Here is a 12,559-nt window from a genome sequence, read left to right as displayed (position 1 = left end):
AGGACAAACAAACAGAGGCTCACGGACATGGACTATAGACTAGTGGTTATGACTAGTATTATTTTTGAGCTTCTCTAATAAAGCCATTAAAATGATATCCATTATCTGACTTGACATCCGCGCACACACACAATCTTTAAGGTCAATAACATCCCATTCTATCGATGAGAAACTAAGCTTCACTTTACTTTGGTTGAACAGAGCTAGTTAGTGGCTGTCTCAGGATTAAAATCCAATGTTTTGACTGAGTCTATTTAGGTTTCCTTTCCTTGCCAGCAGACTGCCTTTTACAAACTCAGGTCGTTGAAGCTTGGCCTGCCTGCTGCCGAGTGTGTCCCCAAGAAGCGCAAACACATGCCCACGTTCCCTTCCCATCCTTTCGTCCAGCCCGTGTGGAAAGGTGTCACGCTTTTATGCATGCCTGGGTGAGCAGCCCCGACAGAAGCCACCCTGGGAAGGGAAGCCGTCCGAATCGATTAGGAGATGAAATCGGTTTTGCTTTTGAAATATCTGGCACTCTCATGAGGAGATTGCTTCTCTAAAGAAAGCTAATTTAGAAATGGAAAAACCTTTACTATTTGGGTGTCTTTCCTATTAAAATAACTAAAAGCCAGCACAGGAGTTCAGAAGGGAGTGTTTGAAACCCCGTGGCATTTCCTGCTCGATGGTGGCAGCGTTAAGCAAGGGCACGTGGCTTTGCGGTCAAGTTGAAGAGCCTGGTAAAGAGGAGGGGGTCTTGGCGGGAGATGTATGGTGGCCATTCGCGGCAGTCTCAACAGCCCTGCGAGAGCCCGTCCTCCTCAGTCACTCCCATCTGACCTTGACTTGGGCGGTACTTTTCCAGTTAGGACAGATGTTGGACAAAATGCAGATGAGGGCAGAATTTGTTTTTGAACCCATCAGCCTCCTTCCCTCTGAAATGTTCTGTCTTTCACACTCCGCAGCTGATTGGTGCACTGGGACCCCAGAGAGTCTGGTAGGCTCCTTCCTTTTCCGGTGTCCTCATGAAACTCCATTCCTCACATACATGTGTTTTGACAGGTTTAGAGGCAGGCAGTAATTTAAGACATTTCTAATTGTGGAATTTCTTGCATCTCCAAGATGGTGATGCAGGGTGTTCTCACCTGCTTCTAGATGAGAGTTGCTTCCCCCCACCCCTCCTGACACAAATTCTCCTCCAGACACAAATTCTCTTGAGAGACAAAGAAACTGATCCACAGACTCAGGAAGGGCCTTGACGAGCTCAAACTCTGAAGCTTCGTCTTCCATTTATTTTCAAAATACACTAGTTTTTCAATAGTTGGTGATTTTTTTTTTTTTTTAACGTGGTTAAGATACACGTGAAACACCGCCCTCCTAGATTGTGGAGGACTGTTAGTTAGCTCAGTGCGGCTTCAGTGAACATTTATCACACGTTCACTATCGGGAATACAGAAACAAGTATGGTTTCAAACATTCTGCAGTAGGACCGCGTGCCCCAAACTTGGTGTCAGATAACGTGGTGGTACCTGTTTAACATTTACGTTCCCCACAATATTACTTTTAAACTCCTGCACACCATGTGCAAAGGACCTGGGGCGTGCCTCACTTCCTGGATGTGGTGGTCACGGCCCTCTGGTTTCCACAGGGAGGTCAGGCCTGGGCAGATGTATCAGTACCAAGTTCAAGCTGTAGCAGGAGCAGAACTGGGAGAAGCGTCGCCTCCTCTGAGCCACGTCCACGGAGCTCCTTACTGTGGAGATGGGAAGGTGGCAAGGTGAGTACCGTGTGCGTGGGGAGGCGGGAGCCAGGCCCCCTCCCCTGCTCTGACCAGGCGGGCCAGCCTCGAGTTTCAGTTCGACTTGTTTGGAGATGTAGAGAGCAGGGCACCGTGATTCTACTAGTAACAAAATCTGGGGTCTACCTGGTCGTGGTCTTGAGATGTCACTCACATCCCTTCATAGTGAAGGAGGGACCCACTTTTGTTTAGATCTCACCCCAGAGCTGAGATATCGGGGCTGATTCTGTGGGGGGCCCTATTAAGCTTTCAGAGAACAGCTGCGGTTCAGTGAAGGAATTCACGGGGGAGAAAGTTACTCGTCGAATAATGCTACGGGAGGAGGTGAGGATATCTTTTGGGTCAGTGGCCTGTCCTACGCTGCTAACTGACGAAGGTCAGCTTTCTGAGCTTCACTCGCTCGTTGGACCCTGGAAGACCAATGGCAATGTAATTTCCAACCGTTCTATAAAATCACCGAGGTAAAGATGGAATCCTTCCCCTGGCTTCTCAACAGGCGTGTTCCTCGTTCTGTTGCCCATTTGCGATATCAGCCTAGGGGACTAATTCCTTCTGATCTGCCTGGGACTCTTCCACATTTGGCGCAGAAAACTCCTGTGTCCCAGCAGTCACCCTGCGTTAACCTGTCCTGAATGCTCCTTTAACTTGTCACCTACATAAAGCTCCCTGGGTGTAGGAGCCTGGAAGCCCACTCGCTGTGATCTGTCTTAGATTCTGCATGCTGAGATGGCGGCCTCTTTTTAATTTCCTAGACCAGGTGAAAATATATTGTATCTTGAAGCCCTGATAGGAAGCACGTCTATAGCCTTTCTTCGCATCCCGTCCCATCATCGAGCAATCACTCGACACTGTTCATCTTCTCAATCTTCTCAGATCCTTGAGCTTCGGTGTAAGCCTGCTCCTTTTCACAGAGGTGTAAACACCGAACGTTCCCAGGCTTTGATAATATATGGAGAGGACGGGCTTACTCGAATACCCAGACCTTGCCAGTTTGCTGCCGACTTCTGTCTCATTCGGTCTCAGCCTGCTACCTTCCTTCTTCCATCTCAGTCAGATTTTTCCCTGGGGAAGCCTCCTGTGTACACAGACTAAGACTGGCTGTTGTTATTTTCTCTGTTCTGGCCCCTCTTTTTAAGTCTGCTACCTACCAGGTAAGACGTATGGGGGGTTTGGTCCCCACTGCAACCCAGGCAGAATCCTCCTTAAATAAAACTTTTCCCTATGTCATGGCATCTCCTACAGCTGTTTTCTGATGGTAACCACTTGAGGTCCCAGGATGCCACATATGCCTGGAAGTCTGGGCCAAAGCAGTGAAGGGCCCTCTCTGTAACTTGATATTGCACATTCTCTCCTGTGCCTTGAAACAGCTTCACCTGAGGCAGCTTGGCTATTGGGCCTTACAAAGTTTCTTATCAAAATATTCCTTTAAGCATCTGCCTGTATTCCCTCTCTGTAAAGAGTCATAGTTAGTTCTGCCATCCAAAGGGAAGATTTCTCTGAATTGCAGCTTTCCCTCAGCCAGAGGCTCCCCATTACACATAAAACAAGAAGGAGCCATCCAAATGATTTAATCCACTGTTTAAAACTTGAGCAATGTGTTGATTCATTCTAAGGGCATCGCAGATCCCCAAAGAAGTCATCCTCAGACTCTAGTTTTAAGAATTTTTTATTAAAAGCTAAAGGTTGTCACTTTGGGTACCACTTATCAATAAAATATCAAAACGAAAACCACGGAGGGCCCTGAAATTGCGAGCGGTGTTGGGGTACAAGTTCATTATCTCAGTCTCTGCTGCCCAGCGGGGAGCCACCGACTCCGCGTGGTGCCTGTTGAGCCTTCGGAATGTGGCGAGTGCAACTAAGAAACCGAATTTTATTTTATTTTCAGTAATTTAAGTTTAATTTCAAAACCAAAACTTGATCCAGTTACCAGAAAACCTTTAAGTGTATCTGAAATAATTTGGGTAGGTAGAATCTACTTTTCTAACCATGGATTCTAAGAAATCTAAATACAGATCATGTTTCAATCAAAATTTTTTGTGAGAAATGCACATCAGGTTTTAAAGACAGCATTCAAAGAAAGAATAACATGTCATTAATAATTTTTCTGTACTGATTACATATTGAAATGATATCTCGGATATATTGAGTTAAATGAAATATATTGTTAAAATTAATTTCACCTGTTTCTTTTTGCTTTTTAATGTGATTTCTAGAAAATTAAAAATTATATGTAATATGGGTCTCATATTTCTATTGGGTAATAGTGCCTGAGATGATACCCAATATGCTTATATTAATTGTTTAGATTATCTTCAAGATGAAAATGAATCTGAAGTTTTCATAATTTCTTCGGTTATGTTATTTTTATATCTCTTATTCTTTCTCCTATAGGATGCTTTTAATTCATTTTAAAGCAGTCCCATATTTAATTCTTTGATCTTTACTCCATCCCCTTGAGGAGGTATACTTTAAACAATGGTTAGAGCTGTTGATGATGCCCGGAGGCTGAAAACACTTTAGCCTTCCAAAACCCTTCAGCTGCTGAGTTAAATGTGTGCCCATTTGGACATAGTGAAAAGTCAAGGAGAAAAAATGGTAAATCTCAAGCCATTTTACAATGGCCAAATCTTGGTTCTTTCAAAGTCCAGCTTTCTTATTTTGTTCCCATAATATGCTTTGTGTACTCCTCACTCTAAACTAACTCTCCCTCTCCCCGCTCCTGCCCCTCAATCCAAATTTAGTCATTGGTTTTATCAGCATTTGAGGTTCAAAACAAACATGAAACTTTTCTTCTCCGGTATGTTTCTTCCCTGCAATACATGTTATCAGCCACCAGGTGGTAGTAGTGGTGGGGAGTAAGGACAGGGACCTGAGCCTCAGCCTTGCCTTGGACTGAGAGAAGACAGCAGTTGGCTGACTGCCCAGTCTTAGTATCCAGACAGATTTCCCTTCTACAGAATCTTGACCTCGATGACAACTGCATCTAGATTGATCAAAACAGTGAACACAAAGAAATGTCAGATAAAAATGAACAGAAGACAAAACCACACACAGATAAGCAGGTTTTGTTTCTCTTCACCTAATTCACTGCATCTCAGATTTCATTCATAATAGAGCCGACAGGGCCTTTTCTAGTTGAAGACCACTTACCAGAAACACTGTCAGGACCCTCGTGAATCTTCTCGACATTTCTGAGCCATGAGCTATTTGAATTTTGGTAATTCCCTCAACCTACCGGAAACACCAATCGAAAATCATTGCTTAATTTGTATCTTCTTTAAATGTCTACATACCTAATTTTTTCCCTGTGAAAACATCTACTACTTTTCTGCAGCTTGCACTTTTTAATATATCATAGGAAATTTAAAGAATTTAAAATGATGGTCACTGAAAAAGAAAAATCATTTTATGTGTGTGCGTGTATAAGCATGTATATTTTTACCTTCCAGGAGCTTGGGAGAAGAGTGTGATGACGGTGATCTGTTGAGTGGAGATGGCTGCTCAAGGGCGTGTGAACTGGAGGAAGGCTTCAAGTGTGTAGGTGAGTCTAGGAGCACCTGCCGAGGCTTACGTCCTGGTTTTGGAGGTGGCTTCAGGTCTTAATTTTGTGAGTTCTTGATATTCTGTAACATAGCTTGGCGATAATAATAATAATAACAGTAACATTTGATGTGTCTCTTGTGTGCCACATACTAATTGCTTCACATATATTATCTCATTTGATCCCTACTGTAAGTATGAGGAGACTAAACTGAGGCACGAAGACCTAAGATATCTTGCTTTCTCTTACACAGCTAGAAGTGGTAATGTCAGGATTTGAACCAAGGAAGTACAGCTGTAGAATCTACAGGTTAAACCACTGGGCTAGACTGCCACCTAGATTAATTTTGCCAAGGATTTCTCCCGGGTCTTCATGTCTAATATCAAAATATCAACTAAGTAACACAATCATACAGACTCTATGTAAAAGTTAGGGTAAGGGATCATTCTAAGCCAAAAGGAGTACTGTGTTTGATGGATAAAATCATGAAGGGTGACAGAAGGTCATAACACTTCTTAATCTTGTGGAATCACTGGAAATTAGAGCTAGGTGGCATTGACTCTAGACTCTTGCCGCTCAAGGAGGCTGTCTGAACACTTCTCCTGATTCTGGTTAAAGCCATCAGCAGGCTTCTCAGATGTCGATTATTTTTCCATTCCCATCTGCATACCATTGCAATAATTATCTACAACATAACCACTCATCAAAATTATTTTAAACAGCAGTGCATTTAAAAATATTTTAATGTCTCTAAACCTCAAGATAAAGCAGGGTACGGTATAATTATGCAAAATTTATTAAGGTGTTAAATACTGTGCAGAACACACTAGTATCCCTGTTCTCTAGAGCAGAATCATAAAGCCATAAACTCTTAGTGATCTTCCTTCCTTCCTTCCATCCATCCATCCATCCATCCACCCACCCACCCATCTATCTCTCCAACAAAAAATATTCACTGCCCACCATGGACCACAAGTCTAACAGACACCCCGATCCCTTCCCGCATACAGCGTTGTGGTGACTGAAGTCCAGCTTCCCTCCATTCTAGAAATCCCTTCCTCCACTTCCCGAGAGATGGGCCCCTGGCTTCTGCTCACATACTTCTAGCAGTGAAGAGTGCACCTTGAAACAGATGATTCTGTTTAAAAATGGCTTTATCTGTTATAAAACTCATCTCTCCCTTCTGGTTTGGAAACTGAGGCTCAGAGAATCTTAGCGACTCATCCGCAGGCATACACTGAGGTCTCTGCCGAGCCGGTCCTGGAACTCAGCTGTCCTGATGCTTAATCGAGTGCTTTTTCCTTGCTCTGAATCTACAGAGGATATTTTTTCCCCTGTTTTATTTGACTACCATTCAGATACTTGAAATGCCTCCTCATTATTCTGCTTTCCAATCCAAACATCCTCGCATGTGATTAGGTTTCCAGACCCTTTCCTATTTACCTTAAGCTTGCATGCTTCACGTGGTCGGTGCCCAGAAAGGAATTCAATACTCCACATGTGGCCTGGATGTGCAGAATACGCTGACCCGAGGACCTCCTCTCTTCTCTACCAACTATTTCTTAATCCCACCTCTGTTTGCATCATTTCTGTTTATAGCACACAGTGGGGACTCATATTGAACACACACACACACACGCGCGCGCGCGCGCGCACGCACATGCACACACACACAATTCTCCAAACACCGTGCCTTCTCCAGCGCAAGTCACATCTCATTTAACTTGAGAGCAGACCTCACTTGGTTTCTATCACATCTGATCCCATTCAGGTTAGCTCATATTTTCTTAGCCTCTAGCTCTAGTAAGACTAGACCTAAATTTTATAAAGCAAAGTTAAAAATGATCTATTCCACAGTTAGACATCTGTTTCAGTGAGTAATACATTTATGGTATGCTAAGCATAAAGTTCTATTTCATTATTTCTCCAAAGATTAGGTTTGAAGGAACCACTGTGAAATGTGTTTTTAAAGTGCCAGTTATGATTTAGATGGATTTGAAAAAACAGAGGCAAAATTTTAAGTACTTAGTAAAAAAGAAATAGAGAAAGAGCAAGAAGAAACAGTTATTGGGTAATAAATAGAAAAATGAAACAAATATATATGTTATAAATAATATGTACATTACAAATTACATGTTGTAAAATATATATGTGTATTCAGATATACATATATGTATATATACATATAAAATGTATACGTATAATATATACGTATTTATGTATATAAATACGCATTACATGTCTCTCTCCTAGAGATTGAGGGAGGGAGGAGAAGGAGGGAGAGAGAGAGAGAGAGAGAGAGAATCATTATGGGGAAGTCATTCCAAATATACATGTATTGGCTTTGGGGAGTGGGCTGGGGAGTGGGCTGGGGAGTGGGTTGGGTAGGCCATAGGTTTGATGAAATGTAGGCATTTAAAGCCCCAGATAGATTTAGAATAGAACCAAGTCTTCAGAACAGCGGCTTATTCCTGGCAAGTGAGATTAATTTACCACAGTAAGGTCTTAGACTTGAAAAAATTATTGAGGAAGATAATTAGTAAATCCCTGTTGATGAGCCGCTGAAAATTATTGGAATAGCCCTGTGGCATTGCTATGAAGTGTTGAAAACAACAAGATTGGGATAGTAATGGGGCGTTTTAGCAATGCTGTTACTGAATGCGTACCTATGTGATTTATTTTGAATCTTGATCTTATTTTCATGTCCAATTATTTTAAGTAGAAATGGGAAGGAATTGTGCTGCTAATATTAATCTGTCCCACATTTTAGTAGAAAATTCAGTAGAACTTAATAAATGGCCTAATAACTGCATCACGGCTTTCTACATTGGAAGTAGTTTGCACATCTCTAGCTAAGTACTCCTCACTTAGGGTTCTATGCACAAGGATGGAGCTTGTTCAGAGATTAAAAGCTTGATTTGTAACACGATACTTTGTCATAAGCCTTTATTTCTCACCTATTTGCTCTTGAAGAAGGTCCTGCCTCAGCCTGAGGCAGTGTGAGCAGTGGAGAGCCCCCCGCACCCACGCTCCAGGAGCCTGGCTCAAATCCAAGCTCTGTGACTTATGAATCACGGGGATCTTTGACAAGTCCCTTAGAATCACTGAGACTCAGGTTTCCTATTTATGAAACAAACAAAAAATACGTACCTCCCATGGTTGCTGCAAGACTAAATCATACGCCGCGATCCTCAGAAACCCGAGCCCCCGTCGTCCACGTGCGAGCAGAGGCAGGCTAGTGGAAGAGACAATCCAGCAGCAAAAAGCGATTGCAGGCCGACCCCCCACATGGGACATTTCACAAACCGTGAAGGGGATCCAAGTACCTAACACGTCGCACCATTTATTTAAATTCCTTTTCTTCTTTTATCCGCTTTTCTTACATCCCCGGCTTCCCCAAAGGATCTTGCTCAGCTATTCCTTAAAGTTCCTTTCTACATCCAGCCCACAGCCACATTTTTCCTCCCTGTCTTTCCAACCTCCAATCCCACCCCTTTCTATACTTTTATTGTATAGGTGGATTCTACCACTTTTCCAATAGAAAAGAATTATTCTTTAGGGGTGTGCACGCGCGTGTGTGTGTGTGTGTTGTCTGCATGTTTGTGTGGGCGTTCGACTGTCAATTATAAGATTCTCTTTCGTGGGCTGGAGGAAAATGTAATTATTTTTACATGACATATATAAAAACTCTTTCGAATGTTATACGATATTTCTTGGCAGGGGAGCCAAGCCTGTGTTATATATATGAGGGAGACGGGATATGTGAGCCTTTTGAGAAGGAAGCCAGCCTTATAGACTGCGGTCTCTATACTCCTGATGGATACCTGGATCAGTGGGCCACCCACGCTTCCTCCTCCCATGAAGACAAAAACAAGTGTCCCGTTTCCGTGGTAACAGGAGAACCTCATTCCATGGTAAGTTAGGCCAGAATAGAGTCAAGTCGGAGCAAAATTGTGAATTGACTCCCCCAGATGCTTAATGGGAATTTACATTTTTCTCCTGACTGACATCAAATTTAGTCCTGAACTCAGAATAAGATAATGTTAAGAGAAAAGCTTCTAGACTAGCAATTAAATCTCATCCTCCACCCTCTGTCCACATAACTCTCCGGTTTTCATCTAGGACCCTTTGCCTATGCAATAGCTCACTTCAAGGTATATAAAAGCATCTGAAAATTAACCTAAGAAGTACACATATCAGAAATTACAGTTCGGATTTGTATTTGAGATCATTTATTCTAAAAGAAGAAGCAGAAGCAGTAAAGAGTCAGAATGCTTGGGTTATATACTATTGGATTCGCCAGTATTACTATTGTTATTACTGAGTGAGGTTTGACAAGTCACTTACCCTCTGTGGGCCCCAATTTTCTCATATGTAAAATGGGTATAGTCATGCCTTTTATATTAAACTCAATGGTGTACTACACAGAGCAAATGGAATTTAAAATATAAGAAGATCGAAGTATAATTTGATTTAAAGAATTCTAATTACTGAAAAAATCCTAGAGTAAGTACTAAAAACAAATCCTTAGGTACACAAGTTTCCTAGGATATCTGTCTAAATAAGAGATCCCCTGAGGACCGACATCTATGAATTGTAGTTGAATACTGAAAAGCAGATTGCTTTGGCTGCTGGGTGCTATTCCAGCTACGGCTACTGCCCAAAAAACTCTCCCATTCATCATGACAATAGGCAATACAGTCCTTTCAACAGAAGTGAGATTTGGCTGTCTAGGTATTTTGTCATTGGATTTTAGCCTCGAGGACACATTCCAGGGTTGAGGGACTGGCCCAGGTTGGTGCCATAGTCCAGGAACTCATCAAGGACCTAGGTGTCTTCCAGATTCCAGTTCTTTACACCCTTGGCTTGTGACTTTCTTCCTCCTGCACGTGAACGTGACTGCTGCTCCTTTGGGCATGGCGTCAGGGTTTCGAGCAGGAAGAAGGGGGAAGGTCAAAGGGATATAGGGGGTGTGCTAGTTGAGTCTTCCTCTTTTTATGGGGAAAATGGTATCTTTTCTGGAGGTCAGCACTGTAGACTTCCACCGATATCTCATTGGTCAGATCCAGGTTACTTCATCGCCCTCAGTTGTAAGGGACCCCGAAGAGATGAGCATGTATAGCTGGATATGCTGTCTCTGTGAACAAAACTGGAGTTTGTTAATAAGAATGTAATGGGAAAATGCGCACGGGTAGACAACTAGCCATGTCTGCGACGCTCCTTCAGCCAAGTTCTGGCATTTTTCACAGGGGTTCTGGTGCCCAATGTCAGGGAGCCAGGAAAGTTGGGAGATCCTGCGTTAGCGACGGCTCTCCAGAGTGGTTCTTAGTCTAGCCTGTCTGTCTTCCTGAAGTGAAGTGGGAGAAATTTCAAGAGTTTCGCTTCCCTGGCTCCTTTACCCATCTGAATGCTCAGTGGCCCGCTGACTCAGTAGCCTCCCTCCTGGGGACAGTGGGCCCTGCGAGGCAAGGCTCTGGCCACTGTCCTGGGCAGACTTCCGTGGCGTCCTAGGGGGAATGGCCTGAAATGTGCCAGGACTAGTCTTTGGGCAAGATCCCTTGGTCGCCGGCGGGCTGAGCTCTGCCATGTGTGGTTTTCTACCCAGGCAGTTATACCTGGAGGCTGACAGAGATCATCGAGACCTACTCCCAATTTCCTGCCGATAATGTAATCAGTGGGTGCTCAGAAAGAGAGGGAAACTTTGGTCTTGAGCTGCAGAGTTTCATTTCCGGTCCTTATCTCTCACCCACCGCATTTAATTTTTAGTTGAAATTGCATTTCAGATTTGCACATCGTACCATCCAGATTTACCAGAGCAGCGTCCCCTCGCTGGCTGGTTTCCCTGTGTCACCAGTGGAAATGGACCTCGGGGTGAAGGGAGTGAGCAGCGAGAAGGTAGCCTGGAGAGAGACGATGAGGTTTGGCTCAAAGTAAGTGGCCCAAATGGCTTTTGGAAAGGCTGCGGATAGATGGTGCAGGTGTCTGTGTCCGTGCGTACGTGCGTGTGTGTGTGTGTGTGTGTGAATGTGTGTGCGTTTGAGCTCACAAACCATGCACTGGACTGGTTTGTCGGGGAATTTCCTTTTGTTATCTTGAAGGTTTTATGTTTTGAATCTATCTTCACCTCTTTTTGAAATTTGTACTTCTTTATAAGTAATCAGTTTATCAAAGTGTAACACACAGGGCAGTGCCAATGTCAGAAATGCACAGATGAACGAATTTTTGCAAAGGGGAACATTCTCTAACCACCACCCAGATCAAGAAATAGGGCATCGGCCCCCAAAAGGCTCTCATTCTTCTCAGTTGTTACACCACAGAGGTGTTTACTATTTTTCTTTCTAGCTCCGTAGATTACTTTCGTCTGGTTTTGAACTCTGTGAAAAATTTCACAGTATGTACTTCTTGGGTCAGATCCTTTCTCACTCAGCGTTCCTACTGCTCTGCCGAGCAGAAGTGCTCATTTTCATTGCCACGTAGCATTCCCCTACATGGTACACCGCGATTTACTTATCCACATAGATGAACATGTGGATGATTTCCAGTTTTTTTTCTGTTATCATATTACAGGTTGTTCTGCCATAAACATTTCTGTCCCTTTCTTTTAGTGAATGTGTAGAAACAGTTGGGCTTATTTGGAGCTACTAGATCATAAGTAGGCAGATGACCAGCTTTGGTAGATGATCCCAAATAATTTTCCACAGTAATTGCATTCATTTCTACTCCCACCAGAGGCTTATGACTATTCCCGTTTCTTCACATTTTCACTAGCCCTTGGTATTTTATGTCTTAATTTTAGCCATTCTGTCGGGTATATGAAGGTATCTCCCTGTGGTTTCAATTTGCATTTACATGTCGACTAATGAGATTGAGAGACACTGGCCATTGATGTATCCCCCTTTATTTTTCCTGAAAAGCGTATTCAAATCTTTTGTCTAATTTTTCTCTTGGGTTATCTGTCATTTTCTTTTCAATTTATATGATTTCTTTATGATTTTTTGAATGTAAATCTTTCTTCACTCTGTATTTTTTTAATATTTTCCAATGCTCTTCGGCTTACTTTTTTTGTCGTTCTTGATGGTATCTTTAGCTGAACAGAAGTTCTAAATTCTACTGAAGTGCAATTTATCCTTCTTTTCTTTGTGGTTAGAGCTTTTCGTGTATTGTTTTAAGAAATTTTCACCTACCACAGTATATACTTTTCTGTGTTATCTTCTCAGAATTTTATTGCTTTATCTTTCATA

General features: G+C 42.8%; 1 protein-coding gene across 1 annotated transcript in view; it reads left to right on the top strand.

Moving 5' to 3' along the window:
• PAPPA2 (pappalysin 2) overlaps window positions 1-12,559 on the top strand; it is a 210,180-nt gene that overhangs the window by 96,109 nt on the left and 101,512 nt on the right. Inside the window, exons 8-11 of the mRNA XM_006907902.1 lie at window positions 1,628-1,756; window positions 5,227-5,318; window positions 9,039-9,232; window positions 11,102-11,248. Of these exons, the coding sequence (XP_006907964.1) occupies window positions 1,628-1,756; window positions 5,227-5,318; window positions 9,039-9,232; window positions 11,102-11,248 (562 nt within the window). The remainder of the gene's footprint in view (window positions 1-1,627; window positions 1,757-5,226; window positions 5,319-9,038; window positions 9,233-11,101; window positions 11,249-12,559) is intronic.

Source organism: Pteropus alecto, unplaced genomic scaffold, assembly GCF_000325575.1.
Source record: "Pteropus alecto unplaced genomic scaffold, ASM32557v1 scaffold101, whole genome shotgun sequence".
Classification (NCBI taxonomy): Eukaryota; Metazoa; Chordata; class Mammalia; order Chiroptera; family Pteropodidae; genus Pteropus; species Pteropus alecto.
This window is presented reverse-complemented; position numbering and strand designations above follow the sequence as displayed.